Source organism: Peromyscus maniculatus, chromosome X (assembly GCF_049852395.1).
Source record: "Peromyscus maniculatus bairdii isolate BWxNUB_F1_BW_parent chromosome X, HU_Pman_BW_mat_3.1, whole genome shotgun sequence".
NCBI classification, from domain to species: Eukaryota; Metazoa; Chordata; class Mammalia; order Rodentia; family Cricetidae; genus Peromyscus; species Peromyscus maniculatus.
Genome location: NC_134875.1, coordinates 57,896,061 through 57,914,951, shown reverse-complemented (window position 1 = coordinate 57,914,951; position 18,891 = coordinate 57,896,061). Strand labels below are relative to the sequence as shown.

General features: G+C 38.5%; 1 protein-coding gene across 4 annotated transcripts in view; it reads left to right on the top strand.

Annotated features, from left to right (window-relative positions):
* Positions 1–18,664, top strand: part of Cenpi (centromere protein I) — a 58,468-nt gene extending 39,804 nt beyond the window's left edge. For 2 of the 4 annotated variants that reach the window (XM_042269053.2, XM_042269052.2), the window contains exons 21-23: positions 16,782–16,841; positions 16,933–16,974; positions 17,614–18,410. In XM_042269053.2, the coding sequence (XP_042124987.1) occupies positions 16,782–16,841; positions 16,933–16,974; positions 17,614–17,763 (252 nt within the window). In that variant the 3' untranslated portion in view covers positions 17,764–18,410. Of the gene's footprint in view, positions 1–16,781; positions 16,842–16,932; positions 16,975–17,613 lie in introns of all 4 variants that reach the window. The other 2 variants (XM_006986426.4, XM_016005002.3) reach the window with 2 other exon arrangements.
* Positions 18,665–18,891: the final 227 nt, after the last annotated feature.

The following is an 18,891-nucleotide window of genomic DNA, read 5'->3' as shown; positions in this document are numbered from 1 at the left end:
AACCCCAAACAGGCTTGGTTTAGTGCACATGGGAGGTCAAGGTTAGGGGTTAGGAAAATTATAAATTTAAGAATAGCCTGGTACACACAGTGAGATGCTGTGGAAAGAAGGAAGGGAGGGAGGGAGGGAGGGAGGGAGGGAGGGAGGGAGGAAGGAAGGAAGGAAGGAAGGAAGGAAGGAAGGAAGGAAGGAAGGAAGGAAGGAAGGAAGGAAGAGACAATATGAGATTCCATCTTCTTCACATATTTCTCGATGTTTATTATCTGTACTTTTATTTTTGGCTATACTAAAGGGTATGAGATAATATTGAATTGTGATACTGATTTGCATTGCCATGAGACCTGGATGTTTGCCATTTTTCACACTTACTGGCTACCTCTATATTTTTTTGTAAAAAATATTCAGACCTTTTGTTCTTTTTTATGTGTGAGAAGTGAATCTTAGGTATCTCTGGCTAACCTCAGACCTGTCAGGTAGCTGAAGGTGATCTTGAACTTCTGATCTTCCTGCCTCTACCTCCCAAGTGCTGGGATTACATGCATGTGCCACCATGTCTGAATTATACGGTCAAGGGAATCAAACCCAGGGCTTCATGCATGCTAGGCAAGTACTCTACCAACTGAGTTGCACCCCCAGCCCTTTTTCTATCGTTTGTCTTGAGACAGAGTCTCACTATACTGCTCTAGTTTGATTAGAACTCACGAGGTAGCTCAGGCTGACGTCTCATGTTGCCATGACTCTCCTGCTTTAGCCTCCAGAGTCTGGGATTACAGGTGTGGGTCACCACACTAGTACCTTTGCTCATTTTTTTCCATTTCTTGTTTATTTATTTGCTTTTCTTTGCTCATTTTAAAGTGGAATATTTGCTTTTTTATTATTGAGTTGTAGTAGTTCTTTCTATATTCTAGATATATGTCCTTTATCTAACTATATGATTGCCAAAAGTTTTCTCCTAGTCTTTAGATTGCCTTTTACTTTTCATATTTATTTATTCATTGTATGTTTTGTCAGAGCAGGGAGGCACGTGTGCCAGGGCATGTGTATGGAGGTCAGAGGACAATTTACAGGAATCAGTTATTTCTATCATGTGAGTTCTAAGGATTGAACTCAGGTCATCAAGATTTGGGACATATGTTTTTACCACTGAGTCAATTTTCTGGTCCTGTCCTGTTTTGTTAGTGTCTTTTAAAGTACACCACTTTTTAATTTTGAAGCCAGTTTGTGTGTGTGTGTGTGTGTGTGTGTGTGTGTGTGTGTGTGTGTGTGTGTGTGTGTGTGTGTATGAACATTATTTTTTAATATTCCTTTAAGACCCATACAGAATGTAATTTTTCTTCTATTATTTATGCTTTTATTATCAAAGTTAAGAATTTACTGCCTAATCAAAGGACATGTTTCAGTTTCTTGAAATTCTTTGTTTTGTTTTGTTCTATATGGGTATTTTTCTTATTTATTTATTTACTTATTTGAAAATTAATATTGCACATGTTTATATATTTGTTTTTTTGTTTTTGTTTTTTGTTTTTTTCTCTTTTTTTCCTTATTAAGAAATTTTCTACTCCACATACTATCCACAGATTCCCCCTTCTCCTTCCTCCCTCCTCCCACCCCCCAGCCCTCTTTCCCAAGCCACCCCGCATCCCCACATCTCCCAAACCGAGGTCTCCCATGGGGAGTCAGCAGAGCCCAGCACACTGAGCCTAGGCAGGTCCAAGCCCCTTCCCACTGCGCCAAGGCTGTGCAAGGTGTCACACCACAGGCACCGGTTTCCAGAAGCCTGCCCATAGAGCAGGGATAGATCCCAATCCCCCTGCCTGGGTGCCCCCCAAACAGTTTGAGCCAAACAACTGTCTTCCATATCCAGAGGGTCTAGTCCAGTCCCATGGGGGCTCCACAGCCACCAGTCCACAGTTCATGGGCTTCCATTAAGTGTGGCCAGTCATCTCTGTGTGTCCTCCCATCATGATCTCTATGTCCCTTGCCTGCAGTATCTCTCCTCTCTCTCATCAGTTGGATTCCTGGAGCTCAGCCTGGTGCCTGGCCATGGATCTCTGTATCTGCCTTCATCAGTCACTGGACAAAGGCTCTGTGATGACAGCTAGGTTATTTGCTAGGCTGGAAGAGTAGACAGACCAGTCCAGGCACCCTCTGGACCACTGCCAGCAGACCAAGGTGGGGTCAAACTTGTGGGTTCCTGAGAGCCTCCCCAGCACCCTGCCTCTTCCTATTCCCATGATGTCATCATCTATCATGGTATCTTCTTCCCTGCCCTCCCACTCTGTCCCTGTTCCAGTTTGACCCTCCCCTTTCCCTATGTTATCATCTCCCACTCCTCGCCCTCTGCCACACCCCCACACATCCAGTCAGCTCATGTAGATCTCATCCACTTCTCCTTCACAGGGTCATCCATGTGTCCCTCCTAGGGTCTTTCCCTGTTAGCTAGCCTCTCTGGAGTTGTGGGTTGCAGTCTGGCCATCCCTTCCCTCACATTTAGTATCCACTTATGAGTGAGTACATACTATGTTTGTCCTTCTGAGTCTGGGTTACCTCACTTAAGATGATATTTTCTAGTTCCATCCATTTGCCTGCAAATTTCATGATATTGTTTTTTACTGCTGAGTAGTACTCCATTGTGTATATGTGCCATATTTTCTTTATCCATTCTTCAGTTGAGGGGCATCTAGGTTGTTTCCAGGTTCTTGCTATTACAAATAATGCTGCTATGAACATAGTTGAGCATGTGTCCTTGTGGCAAGATTAAACATTCCTTGGGGATATGCCCAAGAGTGGTATAACTGGGTCTTGAGGAAAACTTATTCCCAATTTTCTGAGAAACTGCCATACTGATTTCCAGAGTGGTTGTACAAGTTTGCATTCCCACCAACAATGGAGGAGTGTTCCCTTTGCTCCACATCCTCTCCAATATAAGCTGTCTTCAGTGTTTTTGATCTTAGCCATTCTGACATGTGTAAGATGTTATCTCAGAGTTGTTTTGATTTGCATTTCCCTGATGACTAAGGATGTTGAACAATTCCTTAAATGCCTTTCAGCCATTTGAGATTCTTCTGTTGAGAATTCTCTGTTAAGCTCTGTAGCCCATTTATTAATTGGATTGTTCAGTATATTGATGTGTAGTTTTTTGAGTTCTTTATATATTTTGGAGATCAGCCCTCTGTCAGATGTGGGGTTGGTGAAGATCTTTTCCCATTCTGTAGGCTGTCATTTGGTCTTATTGACCATGTCCTTTGCTCTACAAAAGCTTCTCACTTTCAGGAGGTCCCATTTATTAATTGTTGCTTTCAGTGTCTGTGCTACTGGTGTTATATTTAGGAAGTGGTCTCCTGTGCCAATTAATTCCAGACTACTTCCTACTTTCTCTTCTATCAAGTTCAGTGTAACTGGATTTATGTTGAGGTCTTTGATCCACTTGGGCTTGAGTTTTGTGCATGGCAACAGATATGGATCTATTTGCAATCTTCTGCATGTTGACATCCAGTTAACAAAAGCACCATTTGTTGAAGATGCTTTCTTTTTTCCATGGTACAGTTTTGGCTTCTTTGTCGAAAATCTTATGTTCATAGATGTGTGGATTAATGTCAGGGTCTTCAATTCAATTCCATTGGTCCACATGTCGGTTTTTATGCCAGTACCAAGCTGTTTTTATTACTGTAGCTCTATAGTAGAGCTTGAGGTCAGGGATCATGATGCCTCCAGAGGTTGCTTTATTATACAGGATTCTTTTAGCTATCCTAGTTTTTTTGTTTTTCCATATAAAGTTAAGTATTGTTCTTTCCAAGTCTGTGAAGAATTGTGTTGGGATTTTGATGGGGATTGCATTGAATCTGTAGATTGCTTTTGGTAAGATTGCCATTTTTACTATGTTGATTCTACCTATCCATGAGCATGGGAGATCTTTCCATTTTCTTTCCGTTATCTTCTTCAGTTTCTTTCTTCAGAGACTTAAAGTTCTTATCATACAGGTCTTTTACTTGCTTAGTTAGAGTTACCCCAAGGTATTTTATATTATTTGTGGCTATTATAAAGGGTGATGTTTCTCATTTCTTTCTCAGCCCCTTTTTCATTTGTATATAGGAGGGCTACTGATTTTTTTGAGTTAATCTTGTATCCTGCCACATTACTGAAGGAGTTTATCAGCTGTAGGAGTTCCCTAGTAGAATTTTTGGGGTCACTTATATATACTATCATATCATCTGCAAATAATGAAAGTTTGACTTCTTCCTTTCCAATTTGTATCCCCTTGATCTCCTTATGTTGTCTTATTGCTCTGGCTAGAACTTCAAGTACTATATTGAATAAGTATGGGGAGAGTGGACAGCCTTGTCTTGTTCCTGATTTTAGTGGAATCACTTTGAGTTTCTCTCCATTTAATTTGATGTTGGCTGTCCGCTTGCTGTAAATTGCCTTTATTATGTTTAGGTATGTTCCTTGTATTCCTGATCTTTCTAGAACCTTTATCATGAAGGGGTGTTGGAATTTCTCAAAGGCTTTTTCAGCACTCAATGAGATGGTCATGTGGTTTTTTTTTTCTTTCAGTTTGTTTATATGGTGTATTACATTGACAGATTTTCATATGTTGAACCACCCTTGCATCTCTGGGATAAAGCCTACTTGGTCATGGTGGATAATTTTTTTGATGTGTTCCTGGATTCGGTTAGCCAGTATTTTATTGAATATTTTTGCATCAATGTTCATGAGGAAGATTGGTTTGTAATTCTCTTTCTTTGTTGCATCTTTGTGTGGTTTGGGTATCAGGGTAACTGTAGCCTCATAAAAAGAATTTGGTAATGTTCCCTCTGTTCTGTTTTGTGGAACAATTTGAAGAGTATTGGTATTAGCTCTTCTTTGAAGATCTGGTAGAATTCTGCGCCGAAACCATCTGGTCCTGGGCTTTTTTTGTTTGGGAGACTTTTATTTCCTTAGGGGTTATTGGTCTATTTAAATAGTTTATCTGGTCTTGATTTAGCTTTGGTATGGGGTACCTATCCAGAAAATTGTCCATTTCTTTCAGATTTTCCAATTTTGTGGAGTACAGGTTTTTGAAGTATGACCTGATGATTCTCTGGATTTCCTCATTGTCTGTTGTTATGAGTTTCTTGAAATTCTGTATGAATTTCAGTTTGTCAGTTTCTTTTCTTTACTTCTTTTCTTTGTAAACAGTCTTGCCATATAGTTCTGGCTAGCCTAGAACTCACCATGTAGATCAGGCTGTCTCAAACTCACTTGCTTCTGCCTCCCAGGTGCTAGGCTTAAAGTCATGTATCACCTGCCATGCTATTTTCAGTGTCTATAAATAATCCTACTTGGATTTTGGTAGGTAATACTTTGATTTTGTAGATCAATTTGAGTGGTATTGTGACCATAACGTATGTATTAAGACTGTCATATGCCTTTCCATTTCTTCAGGTCTCCTTTAGTTTATTCTGCGATGTTTTGTAAGCTTTGTTTTGTTTCGTTGAGACAGTCTTGCTGTATATGTGGCTCAGAGCTCACTGTGTACACGGCCTGACTTTTGTCAAACTTGAGCCAATCATCCAGCCTCTGCCCCCTAAATGCTGGGATTACAGGAATGTGCCATTATGCCTGGTTTAAAGTTTTTAAAGTAAAAGTTTTCTACATCTTTTGCTAAGTTTATCTATAAGTTATTTTTCTGATGTTATGGTAAATGGCATTTATCTTCAGATTATTCATTACTACTAAATAGAAATGCAATTGAAATGAAGTTGATTTATATATATATATTGATTTTATATATTCTACAGCCTTGTTGAGATTGTTCATTAGACATTCCTTTTAATGGATCCCATAGGACATTCTCTATATAAATTTGTGCCAACTGAATCAAAAGTAGGTTTCTTCTTTCATTCCTTCTTCCCTCCCTCCCTCCCTTTTCTCTTTGTTATCTGGATGCCTTTGTCTTCCCCAGTTTGATTGCCACAGAACTTTAGAAACAGTGTGGGAGAAAAACAGTGGCTACTTGATGAGAACCGGAACATTTCATTTATAGCAGGATAGGATGGTTAGGTTTGTATGTGGGTCCCTTTCAGACTGAGGTACCTCCCTTCTATTTCTACTTTGTTGAATGTGGAATGCTTGTTGAATGAATGAGTGTTGGGTTTTGTGTAATTTTTTTCTCTCATGTCTATAAACATGATCATATGGCTTTCTTTTGTTTTCTGTTGTATTTTTTGAACTTTAGCTATTTTTATGTGTATTGGTGTTTTGCTTGTGTGTATATCTGTGAACCACATTTGTGTAGTATGTATAGAGGTCAGAAGAGGGTGTCAGACACCCCAAGAGAGGGGAGCCTGGAGTTACAGACAGTTGTGAGCCACCATGTGAGTATTGGGAATCATGCCTGGGTCCTCTAAAAGAGCAGCCTGGGCTCTAAACAACAGAGTAAACAGTCCAGCCACTCCTCTGTTGTATTATTATGGTATATTACATTAGTTGATGTTTAAGTGTGCATGCCCAGAAAAATTTCCTCTGTCATGGAGAACAAGCCCTATGTGTTGCCAGACTTTGCTAGTAATATATGTAGTTTTGTGTGTATATTTATAAGGTATGTTGGTTTTTCCTTGTGGTATCATTGTCTGGTTTCAATTTCAGGGAAATACTGAGCTCAGAGAATAAGCTTGCAAATGTTCTTTCCTTTCATATTTTTGAAAAACTCGAAACGTTGGTAGTCTTTACATAGTTGGTAGTGAAGTCATCTTGTTATGGGCGTTTGTAAATTCATTTGTTCTTTTAAAAAGTTATGTTGCCCAAAAGGGAAGAGGTTAATTATTAAGTTAAAAACAGATTGATTTACATAAATAATTTATATAATAGAGTAAATATATAGTTTAGAAATTAAAACTCATTAAACAAACAAACAAATTAACATTTCCTTTAACTCTGGGCTGTATCTAGTATGTTCTATATGAATTTATTTCCTGACTTTGTGATTGGGGTCTCTCCTCATTGAAAAAAATTTTCTGATATTAAGTCATACTTTTTTTTTCTTTTTTTTGAGACAGAGTTTCTTTGTGTAACAGTCCTGGCTGTCCTGGAACTCGCTCTGTAGACCAGGCTGGCCTCGAACTCACAGAGATCTGCCTGCTTCTGCCTCCTGAGTGCTGGGATTAAAGGTGCGTGCCACCACCGCTTGGCTCTAAGTCATACTTCTTTAATGGAAAAGTCTATCAACATAATGTCCCATTGCTTAAAATTGGGTCCATTTTAAATATATTTTTTAAATTTAATTTATGTTTGTGTGTATGAGTGTTTTGCCTGAATGTATATCTGCATGCATGACTGATGCCCTAAGAGACTAGAAGAGGGAGTTGAATCCCTTGGGACTGGGGTTACAGACAGTTATGAACTACTATGTGAGCAGTGCTAGGAATTGAATCTGGGTCTTTTGGAAGAGCAGCCAGTGCTCATAACCACTGAGCCATCTCTCCAGCCCCAAATTTGCTGAATTTTTACTTCATTTTAATTATTAAAGGAGATATTTAATAAATCTGAAGTTTAAAAGTTCTTTTGAGATGGATCTCATCAAATTAGACACTGATCCAAATGAAATTCTTTCCTTAGGTCTATACATGATGTTTTAAAAATTGTGTATTTGCCAGGCATGGTGAACCAGCACTTAGCAGGCAGAAGCAGATGGTGCATCACTGAGTTCAAGGCTAGCCTAGTCTACATAGTGGGTTCCTGGACAACCAGGGTTACATAGAAAAATCATGTTCCAAAACAACAGCAATAAAAATTATGCATTTGCTAATAGAAAAATATTGGAAAATTCACTTCTCAGTTGATTACAAATATATACAGGATATGTGCATATATGTTCTGAAATTCTTTTTCATTGCAAACTTATTTCCTATAATTCTGTTCTTTGGATATTATTTACTATATTATTAATGTTTATGTATGAGTTTAATTAATATACAAGTAAGAATTTAGTTTTATGTTGCTGCTTTTAAAAATGAAAATATAGCCGGGAGGTGGTGGGGCACACCTTTAAACCCAGCACTAGGGAGGCAGAGGCAGGCCTAGTTCGAGAGTTTAAGGCTAGCCTGATCTACAGGACGAGTTCCAGGACATCCAGGGCTACACAGAGAAATCCTGTCTTGAAAACTAAAAAGAAACAAAACAAAAAAGAAAAAAAAATTATCATTTGGAAATGCATATATTCTTTTTTTATTATTTGGGAATTTCATACATATATATATAATGTATTGTTTCAAACAAACCTATCTCCTATTTCCTCCATCATCCTTCTTATTCCTTTTCTGTCCTAACATCATGAGTTCTGTTTTCTTAAATCACTGAATCTACTTAGTGCCGTCTATAAGTCCATGTGTTGAAGAGCATCTACTGAAGCAGGAGTTGGTAGCCTTATAAAGGCAAAATCCACGAGATTACATGTATTCTGTCTATGTGTGGGCAGGGTCTTATTTTAATATATGTCTTGCAGTTGACCTAGTCATCTTTTTGAGCAGAGTAATCAAGTTTGATTATACAAGCAGAAATAGCAGATAGTCTGATGACCTATCTTGCAAGAACAGCTAATTTTACAAGCCCAATAATTTTTAACTTGTTATGCCATGTTCGGTTGATATCTCTGGGAGGCCTGCTCTTTTCTGAAGGGAAACTGAGGAGGAGGGGATCTGGGGGAGAGGGGAGGTGTTGGGGAGGAAGGGGAAACTGCAGTTCAGATGTAATGTATGAAGGGAGAATAAAAGAAGGACCCCCTACCCCCCCAAAAAAAAACCCCAAGCAACCAAACCAATATATATATATATTACTATGATCTTGGAATCCTTATCCTCATGTCCCCAACTTCCAGATTATAAGTCTACACTGTCACATTGGCTATATAAAAGTTTTAAAATATATATTCTCCATATGAGAGAAAATGTATTATTAGTCTTTCTGAATCTGGCTTGTTTAACATGGTGATCTCTGATTCCATCCATTTTCTTGCAAATAATATAATTTCATTCTGTATGGATGAATAAAACTCTAGTGTATATATAGCTCTCTATAACTGCTTACTTCCATAGAAAACTCTCTCTGAGCCACTATATTAGGCATGGGGCAAGGTAGAACCTTCTAGGTTTTGGTATACCCCAGCAGGCATGGAATGTCTGCCTAACGAACATGCTGGGACAGAAGTGAGCATTCTGGTATTCTTAGATGGTTACAGCTGGAATGTAGCCTTTCTGCTTTGCCTGAGATCTTGGTGGAGAATGGAAGCCTCGAACCCTTACCCGTGCTATCCGGGAAGGACCAGGTCATGGGTCTTTGCCGTTCTAATTGAGGTTTAATAAAATTTCTTTGGTTATTTAATTCTTTGGTTATTTGTTTGTTAAGGTTTTAGTTTTTATTTATTTATTTATTCATTCATTCATTCATTTATTTGTTTGTTTATTTTAGAGACTTCCTATGTAGTCCTATGTGGGCCTAAACAGAATTCTCCTGCCTCAGCCTCCCAGGTACTGAGATTACAGGTGTGCACCATTGTGTCCACATAATAGATATTTCTGAATAAATGTTGAGACCCTGCCTCAAAACATTGAAAATCATTACATGGCTCAAATTCTGTGCCTTTGTTTAATAACTTCAATCTTGGACAGTTTTTTTTAAGTTTATGGGCTTCAATTACCATGTCTAGATTTTGTTTTGTTTTGTTTTGTTTTGAGGCAGGTTTTCCTTGAATATCCCGGTCTAGCCTCAAACTCTTAACCCTCTTACATCAGTCTCCTGAGTTCTGGAATTAAGGATAAGTACTGCTATACCAGCTCCCCTTACCTGTTAAATAGGAATGATAATATTTACCTAATTATGTTGTAAACAGTACATTTCATGACGTATGTGAATCTCAGTATGTTTGGCATATAGTAATTGCTCAGATAGTAGTGTTTATTATTGTGTATTGATTAATATGCATCGTAATTCAGGGATATTTCGAGAACTTTTCATTGGAGTCATTGCTTCTCAGTACTTGAAAGCAATAGTTCAGGGCCAAAGACCCTCCTCAACTGGGTTTATAGAGAGAGTCTGAGGAGCAATTTTGGTTTCGCCAACTGGAGAGTAGGCATACTGACATCTAGTGGCTGGGACCAGAGATGCAGTTAAACATACTGGTGCAGAGGATATTCCCTCAAGACAATTTTTGGTCCCTAATAGTCTATTTTAAAGTGTTTTGATATTCTGTCTATCTCCAACATGGCTTTTGTTCCACATTAGTACATAAAAGTCTGTTTTATTCTTTTTGGTGTTTGCCATTGTATAAATCATTGGTATGATTTAATTCTAAAATTTTCTTATTGATATATTCAGTTATAAGAGCCTTAAATCAATGAGATTCTCAGCATTGAAAGTCTTAGCCCTTGTTAATATTTTTATTAAAAATTTTACATTTATTTATGCGGGGGGGGGCGTTCACATATGCCATGACATTCATGTGGAGGTCAGAGGACAAATTGTAGCAGTCAATTCTCTCCTTTCATTCTGTGGGTTCCAGGAATTGAACTGAAGTCATCACGCTTAGTAGGAAGCACTTTTAACCGTTAAGCCATCTTGCTGGACTGTCTTGGATATATTTTGAATGTATAGAAAATTAAAAAAAAAAAAACGTTGTTTTTGAGACAGGGCCTTAAAAAATATGAAGAGAAACAGGTGACATTTGTCATACAGGTCTGCTCAAGAGTGCAATAGGAGTGGGAAGGATCTCCAGCATGGTTGTAATAAAGTCTGAGTCAGTGTTTAATGGTGATGCCTGGTTTCTTTGTGGAGGGCTGTTTAGAAGAGGAGGGCTGAATAGAAGTAGGGACAGCAACCAGAGCATTGCTGAAGTCTAGACGAGATCCTGATAGTGATTTTTGTACAGGTGGTTGCAACAGAGACTAGTAGACCTGGACTGCTTTGATGTGTTTAGAGAAGGCAGGACTGCTGATGATAGTTTGATGGTAGGAATGAGAAAAGGACTTTTGTTTGAGGTGATGCGATTCCATTTATTAGTAAGAGGAATTCTTATGAAAGACCTGAAGGTGTTGTCTTGTTTATGGGGGAGGGCAAGTTGAGACTGCGTTCTGACCTTACTTAATTTTGAGGTGACTATAGACCCTCAGGACCAAAATTGTAGGAAGACAGTTTGAAATGGGGCTTGGAGCATAGGAAGAAAGGTTGGTAATTAGAGAAATAAATATAATATGGAGTTAATCAGCATGTTCTATATTTCATCATTTCCTAAACCACTTTTGATCACTTCCATGTATATCAGAAACCAGGATGCAGCTTGTGATCATTTACAGCCAGGTAACTATGAAGTAATTGTTCTTTGCTGTTAGAGCATGCACAAAGAGGTATAGTTGGTTTTATTTACTCTTACTGTTTGAGGGGCCTGCCACCCAGCTCCCAAGTAAATCACACATGAAGGCTTATTCTTTCTTACAAATGCCTGGCCTTAGCTTGGCTTGTTTCTAGTCAGCTTTTCTTAAATTATAGCATCTACCTTTTGCCTCTGGGCTTTTACCTTTTTTTATTTCTGTATACCTTTCTTTACTTCTTACTCCATGGCTTGCTGTGTAGCTGGGTGGCTGGCCCCTGATGTCCTCCTCTTCTTTTCTAGTTCCTTTATCTTCTCGTCCCAGATTTCTCCTCTTATTTATTCTTTCTGTCTGCCAGCCCCACCTATCCTTTATCCTGCCTAGCTATTGGCAATTCAGCTCTTTATTAGACCAATCAGGTGTTTTAGACAGACAAGTAACACAACTTCACAGAGTTAAACAAATGCAACATAAAAGAATACAACACATCTTTGCATCATTAAACAAATGTTCCACAGCATAAACAAATGTAACACATCTTCAACTAATATTCCACAACAGGTAGGCTACCATCACACTTGATGATCACAGTAGCTTGACAAAAATTTTCTGGAGATGCTGTTTTAATCCTCAAAAACAAAATCGAGAAGATGAGAAACAGCAAAACATACACATTCTGAATTTGCCTGAAGTAGGAACCAAAAATCTGTTTGACCCTTGATATTGTCAGGGGAATGGCTCTAGGAAACCCTTTCAGGTGACAAGATCCATAGATGCTGATGTCTCATCAAGAGATGTAGTATATGCATATAACTTATGCACCTCCTCTTCTATACAGATGCTCCTTGACTTAGGGTGAGATTTTGTCCCATTGTGTTCATGATAAAGCTGGAATACCTTAAGTTGAACCATCATTAAGTTAGAAACTGTAGTTTAAGTCATCTCTAAATTGCTTATGCTTTAGAGTATACTTATGTTATACTTTTATTGTAATTACTTAACTAACTGTTCCTTAATTACTTATTAAATATCCAGTAGAGAGTAAATTCTGTGTAAAGAGTTGTTACACTAGTTTAGGGGAAAATGATAAGAAAAACAGTCTGTATGTGTTTAGAACACACAGTGCCATTGTGCTTTTTAACAGTACACAAATGCTAGATGAACAACACTAAACAAGCAGTGCTGTGGGGAGCTACAGCAGGGCATACCAGCATGTCATTCCATTCGATGGGACTCAGCAGACCGCTCAACACACAGCACATTCAGGTTGTCACTTTTGAAAGTTTCTGTTTTCCCCAAATAGTTTTGATTCTAGGTTGATTATCCATAGGTGTAGAATATGTAGCTATGACAGGTCGGTAATCATTACCTTTACATAATTGGGATGCTGTCATCAATAGCTTTTAGATCTTTTAAATGCTTTGTTACCAGCGCTATGACACACACACATACACACACACACACACACACACACACACACACACACACACACACACACACGCTTTTGCCAGTTTGCGAATACTTACTAACATGTGTTTATAAAAATGTTATATGGTAAGAATATGCCTACATCTGAAAGAACTGATTCAGGATTACAAAATAAAATGCTAAGTATGAAAAAGCATCATTGAGGTGAAGATGTAACTCTGTGGCAGAGCACCTGCCTAGCATGTACAGGGCCCTGGATTTGATCCCCAGCACTTCAAGAACAAAACAAAAACTATATAGCAAAGGTATTGCATTGTACAAGGTTAATATGCAGAGCTTCCTGTTAGGGATAGTGAAAAGTATTCTGTCTGGGAATATGGGGATAGCTAAAGCCAAGTGAAGATTTAGAGTTTCATAGAATCTACTGTACATACAGCTTACTTCACCAGATTCCTTTATTTTTTACTTTTTTTAAACTTAGCATTCAGAGTATTAGGCTTCATCATTGCATTTTCCTACTTTTTTGTTGATTTCCACCCCCAGTCTGCTTTCCAACTCCCCTGTTCCCTCACATCTCTTCCCCCCATCCACTTCATGTCACATGTATTCTGTTACTCTCTTTTCCTTCCCTCCCTCCTTCCTTAACACTCCCATTTCCTCACGCTCCCCTCTCTAGTTGTATACCCTCCTGCACACATCTATACATAGACACAAATGAAAATCTAGGATTTGGGGGTTAGGCACATGGCTCAGAAGAACCTGAGTTTCATCCTCAGAGCCCACATCGTAAAAATGCCACATGTGTACTTGTAATGCCAGTGCTGGGGAGGCAGGTGCATCACTGGCGCTGGATGACCAGCCAGCCTACTCTAATCGACAAGCCCCAGGCCACTGAAGAGATGCTGTCTCGAAAACAGGGTGCTGAAGGAACCACACCAGAGGTTCTCCACTGGTCTTCACATATGTGCACATGAACATATGCACACAAGTATACACAAAATCTAGGATCCACATAGGAGAGAAGACATACAGTATTTGTCTTTCTGAGTCTGGATTATTTTGCTCAATATGCTAATTTAAGATTTCCATCTGTTTTCCTGCATGTGTCATGATTTCATTTTTCTTTTATGGCTGAATAAGTTCAGTTGTGTGAATGTACCACATTTTTTAGCCATTAATCAGTGGACAGATATAAAGGGTGTTTCTGTTTCCTGACTGTTATGAATAGTGCAGTAATAGACACAGATGTTCAAGTGTTCTCATACTTATTCCCATAGTGGCTACAGCAGTTTACTCTCCACTAAGCAGTTAATAAGGGGTCCTCTTCTCCCGCATCCTCTCCAGCATTTGCTGTCATCGCTTTTTTTCTTTATTTATGATTTATTTTTATCTTATGTGTATGGATGTTTTGCCTGCATGTATGTATGTGTACCACATGAGAGGTACCCCAGAGGTCATAAAAGGAGGTCAGATTCCCTGCAACTGGAATTACAAAGGGTTGTAAGCCACCAGGTGTGTGCTGAGTCCTGTGCAAGAGCAGCATGTGCTCTTAAGTGCTGAGCCATCTCTAGCCCCGTGTTTTTGTAATGATGGCCATTGTGACTTGGGTGAGATGAAATATCAAAGCAGTTTTAATTTTCATTTTCCTGATGGCTAAGGATGTCAACTTTTTTTAATTTTATAAATTAATTTAATTTTACATATCAGCCACGGATTCCCCTGTCCTCCCTCCTCTGCCCCCCTCTCCCCCCCCCCACCTTCTCCACAACACCCCCCATTCCCATCTCCTCCAGGGAAAAGACTCCCCTGAGGACTGAGATCAACCTGGTAGATTCAGTTGAGGCAGGTCCAGTCCCCTCCTCCCAGGCTGAGCCAAGTGTCCCTGTATAAGCCCCAGGTTCCAAACAGCCAGCTCATGCACTGAGGACAGGTTTCCGGTCCCACTGCCTGGATGCCTCCCAAACAGATCAAGCTAATCAACTGTCTCACTTATCCAGAGGGCCTGATCCAGTTGAGGGCTCCTCAACTATTGGTTCATAGTTAATGTGTTTCCATTTGTTTGGCTATTTGTCCCTGTGCTTTTTCCAACCTTGGTCTTAACAATTCTCACTCATACAAACCCTCTTTCTCGCCAATTGGACTCCTGGAGCTCCGCCTGGGGCCTGGCTGTGGATCTCTGCATCCGGTTCTCTCAGTCACTGGATGAGGTTTCTAGCACGACAATTAGGGTGTTTGGCCATCCTATCACCAGAGTAGGTCATATATAAAGAACTCAAGAAATTAGACATCAAAATGCTCAATAGTCCAATAAGAAATGGGCTATAGAACTAAACAGAATTCTCAACAGAGGAAGCTCAAATGGCTGAAAGACATTTAAGGAATTGCTCAGCCTCCCTAATCATCGGAAATGCAAATCAAAACGACTCTGAGACACCACCTTACACCTGTCAGAATGGCTAAGATCAAACAAAAACACTGAACACAGCTTATGCTAGAGAGGATGTGGAACTAAGGGAACTCTCCTCCATTGCCGGTGGGAATGCAAGCTTGTACAACCAACTTTGAAAATCAATATGGCGCTTTCTTAGAAAATTGGGATGTCAACACTTTATAAAATGGTTATTAGCCATTTGTATTTCTTCTTTTGAGAACTTTCTATTCAGCTTGTTACCTTATTGGTTGATTGGATAATTTGTTTTTGTGATGTTTAATTTTTGCAGTCCTTTAGATATTAACTCCCTACCTGAAATTTAGCTGGCAGAGATTTTCTCTGATTCTGTAGATTGTCTGCAGGTAGTTTCTATTTCTGTGCAAATGCTTTTGAAATTCATGTAATCCCATTGGTCAGTTCTTGGGATTATTGCCTGTACTATTGGAAGCCCTGTCAGAAAGATTTTGCCTGTGCTTATATCTTGAAGTGTTTTCTCTCTAGCAATTGCAGAATTTCATTTATAACATTGAGGTCTGTGGTTCATTTTGGATTTATTTTTGAGGTGGGTGAGGGATACAGATCTGATTTTATTCTTCTGCATGTGTAAATGCAGTTTTCAAAGCAGCCGTTAATGAATACCAAAAATTCAAGTAATCCCTTACAGTATATTAAAACAAGACTAGAAACCAACAGGAAGAAAAACTGTACAGATACCTGGAGACTGAAAAATACATTTTTGAATGTATTGAGGAAATCAGGAAGGAATTTTTTCAGTTCTTAGAATCAAATGAAATCATAACACAATCTACAACAACTTCTGGAATACAGCTATAAGCATTTCTGGAGGGCAAGCTTATAGCTGTAAGTTCTTATTCAAAAATTCCTAGTAGAGTCTGGTGAGATGATTCAGTGCTTTAAGAGTATGTGATTTTGCAGAGAACCCAGCTTCTGCTCCCAGCAGCCACATAGTGTCTTAAAACCATCTGTAACTCCAGTTCTCGGGGACTCAATGCCCTCTTCTGGCCTCTGTGAGCAGAGACATGCATGTGGTATTTTTGTATACATGCAGGCAAAACACCGATATACATAAAAAACCAACAAAAAGAAAACACAACTTTTTAAAAAACAGTGGTCTCAAATAAACTAATGGTACACCACAAGTTTCTAGAAACACAGTAAATGGCAAGAAATAATAAAGATTCAGGTAGAAATAAATGAAATAGAAACTAAAAGAACAACATATAGAATCAATGAAACAAAAAAACTGGTTCTCTAAACTGGTAAACATAATTGACACAGCCCTAGCCTAACTAAAAAAAAAAAGGCTGAAATTAGTAAAATCAGAGATGAGCCATGGTGAAATCCAGGAAGGGTCAAGGGGACCGATCAATGTAGAAAATGTATGTCTTTGCCCTTTAAGGTACAATTCAAACAGCACATTTCTTAGGGAAAAAGTCTTTAACACCCTCCATCACTACTTTTAACAGTTAAGTACGAAATACAAAGAGAAGGTCATAGGTTAGCTAAACTTAGGTACTCACTTGTACACTATGCTTTTATTGTTTCCCTATTTGTGCTTTTAGGGAGAAGGAAATACAGGCGGTTATCGTGACTGTTTATTCAAAAGGAATCCCAGAGCGATGGTAGGAATAGAACTTAGCAAGATGAATCAGAGTGTGAAGAACCGTAGTTACTCTCTGATGATTTTGCTAACCTAATGTGTTCATTTTAAAGGAAAGCCCTGAAGAAAGGACAGTAGAACTGAGCTCTATTCAGGTAAATACATTTACTTTCATCACGGATATGGATTTCATGTAGCTTAATCAAGAGATTTTGTATGCCTTTTCTTCTTTCTTAGTCTTAGTTCTACTGGCTGCAAAAAGTGAAAATGAAATGTTTGCCTTCATAATACTCTCAAATAACTTTCATCCAGATTTATTGGCACAGACTTTCATTGTCTTAGGATATAACTTCATAATTTGACTGTTGCTGTTCTGATCATCCATTGTCTCATGTAATAGTACAGTTGTGTGTATCTAAAGTGAACCTGATGTAAGAACACTGTGAACAGTGTTCTCATTATCCTAGAAAATCCTCCTGTGTACACAGCATAGACTGTGACATAATATCTTTTGTGTCATCTATTTTAGAGACTAAGTTTCTAGAGCATGAGAATGGTGGCACTTATCCATTTCACAGTACTTGGTCTGATGAATGTTTTGCCAATATTATTAAAGCAATATTTAGATCCCTTGGATTAATTTAGTGACTTAGCTCTAATAATGAACGTAGCCCTTCTAAGCTGATATTTGCAATATGCATTCAAGATGTTGTAAACTTTTCTGGGGAAAGATAAGGAGGCAGGAAACAAGTATTCATGTTCAATAGGTAATTTTTTCTTTTTTGTACCTGCAGGGGAAGAAATGGAACTGGTATTTGGACTATTTATTTTCAGAAGGTTTTCAAGGCTTGAAACTTTTCATAAAAAGTAGTATTCACCATTCTTCTCTATCCCAATCAGAGATCAAAACCTCAATGGTAAACATTAGAAGAATGTTGACATAAACAAACTGGGCATGCTAAACTAAACTCCTCATTGCTAGAGAGGCCATGTAGCTCAATGTGAGTTTTCATACCCATTTCACAAGCCAACTGCTGTCTTCAAGGAGTACTTAGACTGGCCTTCTGTCCATGGCTCAGGAGAACCTTGTGACTAACTTAGTTTTTAGTATTCAGATTTTTAATTTACTAATGAAAAATAATCTCTTCATCTGCTTTCTAGTGGGAATGTTTATCTGCTATGTTAGTAGAAGGTAATGAGTAATATAAAGTTACTCTGCAGACATTGTTATGCAGAATACTCTGCAGTGTCTGGAATCCTGGGGACATTTCTGTTTTTCTTATGTGAACACCAGCAGCAGCACCAAGTTACTTACAATAGGGTGCTACATGGGTGTAACACATTCCAAGAAGCTGATAACTGTCTGGGCCTGCACTGGAGGTAATGTATGTAGGAAGGAAGGGTAGAGGATGAAGAAATTTCTGATTTTATTGGTGTTATTTCCTGAAACCATCATATTATTTGAGTGTATATGTGTATGTATGTATTTATGTATATATTCAGATTTAAATTTCCAGGCCTAAATAAACTAACTTAAGCTTTACCTTCAGGAGTAATTCTGAAGATTTTAAAAAAAAATCCATAACAGAGAGATTTATTTTTTGCTGAGAATTCATTGTAAATTTTGTTTCACTACTACTGAACAACTTCCATTTAGTACATTCACATTGAGAATAACATCTGACTTTTTAATGGAGACTCTGAAAGCCAGAAGGGACTGGACAGATGTTTTACAAGCTCCAAGAGACCGCAGATGTCAGCACAGACTACTATACCCAGCAAAACTTATCAATTCCATTCTCCAGAGAAAGAAAAACATTCCACAATAAAAACAAATTTAAATAATTTCTGTTTACCAGTCTAGCTTTATAGAATGCACTAGAAGCAAAACTTCGTCTGAAGAGAAGAGTACACCCAAGAGACACAAGGAATCCTAAAACAGTCACAATGAGGGGCGGGGTGGGGATTCCCACACCATTCCCACACCACCTCGACAAAAATAAAGGGAAGTAATCAGCACTTCTCATTAATAATTCAATATTAATGGTCTCAGTTCCCCAATAAAATGACAT